The following is a 2,486-nucleotide window of genomic DNA, read 5'->3' as shown; positions in this document are numbered from 1 at the left end:
CTGGAATTCTTCTGCTTGATGACTAATTCTAAGGAGTTTTGTGTGCGTGATTGTATGAAAGGGCATTAAATCATGAGAGCCAGACTTGCAAGTTGAGTGGCTCAGACACAGGGTCACCAACTCAGTGAAAAGCAGGACTACAGGGCTAGGTCAAGACATTTTGGTGCTTGAGGCAAAGACCTAAATGGCACCCCCTCCTGCTCCATGTTCAAAAGCTGACTAGTTCATTCTTTCTTCAACCCTGGTGATGGGATAGCACTCTCCACCACACCTGAAGGCACCAGGCTAGCTTAGGGGACACAGGGCAGGGTGCTTGGCACACAACTCTCTCTCCTCCATCTTGCCGCCACCTCCCAGTATCTGCTGCCTGAGGCAACTGCCCCACTCTGCCTAATGGTAGGGCCGGCCCTGCAGGCCTATGAAAGAGAACAGGCCATACCATTGCCAGCCATTAGCAATCATCATGAAAAAAGTGAAAACTGATCATGGCTCCAATCCTAGATGGCTTCAAAAGGGGATTAAATAAATCCATGAAGGAGGCTACATCCAGAATCATGGCAGCATCCTTCTGCATACCAATCTCTTGGGAACAAAAATGGAAATTGGCTAATGCCTTCAGTTCCTCCTTGCAGCCTTCCTCTGAGCATCTGATTGTCCATTTTGGGGAAACAGAATGTTGGACTAAATAGCCCTTTTCTCTGATCCAGTAGGGCTCTTCTTATGTGACTGTATTTCTATGTGGCTGTTAAATGGTCCAATCCATCCATCGATAGAGACTCTAATGTCCAGTAATCTCTGTAAAGGGAGTAATAGTCTCCAAAGATATTTCATTCTTGCATTCAAAGGGGAGCAAGGTTGGCGAGTTAAGATTTCTGGTATTGCTTCTATGAGCGACTGGACAAGACGGCAGTGTCTTTTTCTCTAATAGCGGTCCTCCAGAGCTGTCTTCGTCTCCTGGGAAGCTCACTGCATGGGGTAGTGATTGACTCCAGGCAGCAATGGCAGGTGGAGGTAATGGAACTGGGTCCCCTCCATCCTTGTGGCAGGAGGACTCATGGTGATAGGAGGCCAGTTCATTGCTCAAGTGGACTCTCTCCATGATGGAGCTGTGGGCGGCCCAACAAGAGAGGTGATGGCAGCCTAGCAAGCTGCTGAATGCCTGCCTGAACTCTGAGTTGAAAGCATAGATTACCGGGTTGACCGAGGAATTGGCCCAGCCAAACCACATGAAAATATCAAATGTCGTTTGGCTGATGCAGGGAACCTGCCCGGGGATCTTGCCATGGTCAGGCCTTGAGTCACAAAACGGCAGCAGACAATTGAGCACGAAGAACGGTAGCCAGCAGCACACAAAGACTCCCACAATGATGGACAATGTCTGGAGGACCTTGGTTTCCTTGAACAGGGAGCTCCGCAGAGAAGAGGTGGGCTCTTTCCCCTGGGCCGAACACAGCCCCCCCGCCCTCTCCAGAGACGAGATGCGGCGGATTTGAGCCTGAGCAATACGGTAGATCCGGGCGTAAGTGCCAATCATGATGGAGACGGGGATGTAGAAGCTGACCAGGGAGGAGGCGATGGCGTAAGTGCGGTTGAGCCGAGCATCGCAGTGGTGCAGCTGCGGATCCGGCAGATCCTCAGCTTTATGCCAGTGGAGCTGGACGGGGATGAAGGAAATGAGGACAGAGAGGCTCCAGGCCAGGGCGATCATGGCTGAAGCCAGGCCCCGGGTCATCCGCCGCTCGTAGCGGAAGGGGCTGGCAATGGCCCAGTAGCGGTCCAGGCTGATGATGCAGAGATGGAGGATGGAGGCCGTGGAGCACATTATGTCGAAGGCCACCCACGTGTCACAGAAGTGGCGGCCGAAGAGCCACGTGCCCCCCGCCACCTCGGTGGCTGCCTTCCAGGGCATCACCAGCAGGGCCACGCAGAGGTCAGATGCAGCCAGCGACAGCACAAACCAGTTGGTGACCTTGTCGCGCAGGTGGCGGAAGCGGAGGACCGCCAGGCAGACCAGGCTGTTTCCCAGCAGGGTGCTCAGCACCAGCAGTGACAGGAAGCAGCCCACCAGCACTTCCTTCGGACCACTGCTGCCTGTGCCCAGCCGTTCCAAGGGCCCCCGGCTGTCATTGGAAGCGTTCTCCATCAGGGGGCGCTCACGGGCTCCCAGCGGCTCTCACCCTGGAGAAGAAGGTCCGCTTATTCGTTCCTACCTAGCAAAGCAGGTCCGTGCAGCCGCTGGGCTTTCATGAAAGCTTGTCCGGGTCCGACGCCTGCAGGCGTAGTCTGGAAGCGCCCGATCCGGAGCCCGGGCAGCGCGCGCCGAGCGCCTCGCGCGCGCACACGACCAGCGCCTGGGATCCTGGCTCCAGCATTTCTTCTCCCCTTGCCCTGACTCGGTTGCAAAAGTTTCCGACGTCGCTAGAAGGTTTCCTTTCCCCGACCCTGGCTGGAACTGAGAGCGCGAGAGCGAGGGCAGCCCGAGATCC

The 2,486-nt window shown here is 55.5% G+C and overlaps 1 protein-coding gene across 1 annotated transcript; it reads right to left on the bottom strand.

Moving 5' to 3' along the window:
- Positions 1-778: 778 nt before the first annotated feature.
- LOC134402251 (D(1) dopamine receptor-like) lies at positions 779-2,143 on the bottom strand. The gene has a single exon (XM_063131617.1). The coding sequence runs from the start codon at positions 2,141-2,143 to the stop codon at positions 779-781; it is 1,365 nt and encodes a 454-aa protein (XP_062987687.1).
- Between the last annotated feature and the right edge of the window lie 343 nt (positions 2,144-2,486).

The sequence above is a fragment of the Elgaria multicarinata genome, chromosome 8 (genome assembly GCF_023053635.1).
Source record: "Elgaria multicarinata webbii isolate HBS135686 ecotype San Diego chromosome 8, rElgMul1.1.pri, whole genome shotgun sequence".
In the NCBI taxonomy this organism is placed as follows: Eukaryota; Metazoa; Chordata; class Lepidosauria; order Squamata; family Anguidae; genus Elgaria; species Elgaria multicarinata.
Note: the sequence above shows the minus strand (reverse complement) of the source record. Positions and strands in the feature narration are given on the sequence as shown.

Bases quoted from the DNA above. Each gene is read 5' to 3' on its own strand.
- LOC134402251 (XM_063131617.1), bottom strand. From the start codon at position 2,143: ATGGAGAACGCTTCCAATGACAGCCGGGGGCCCTTGGAACGGCTGGGC.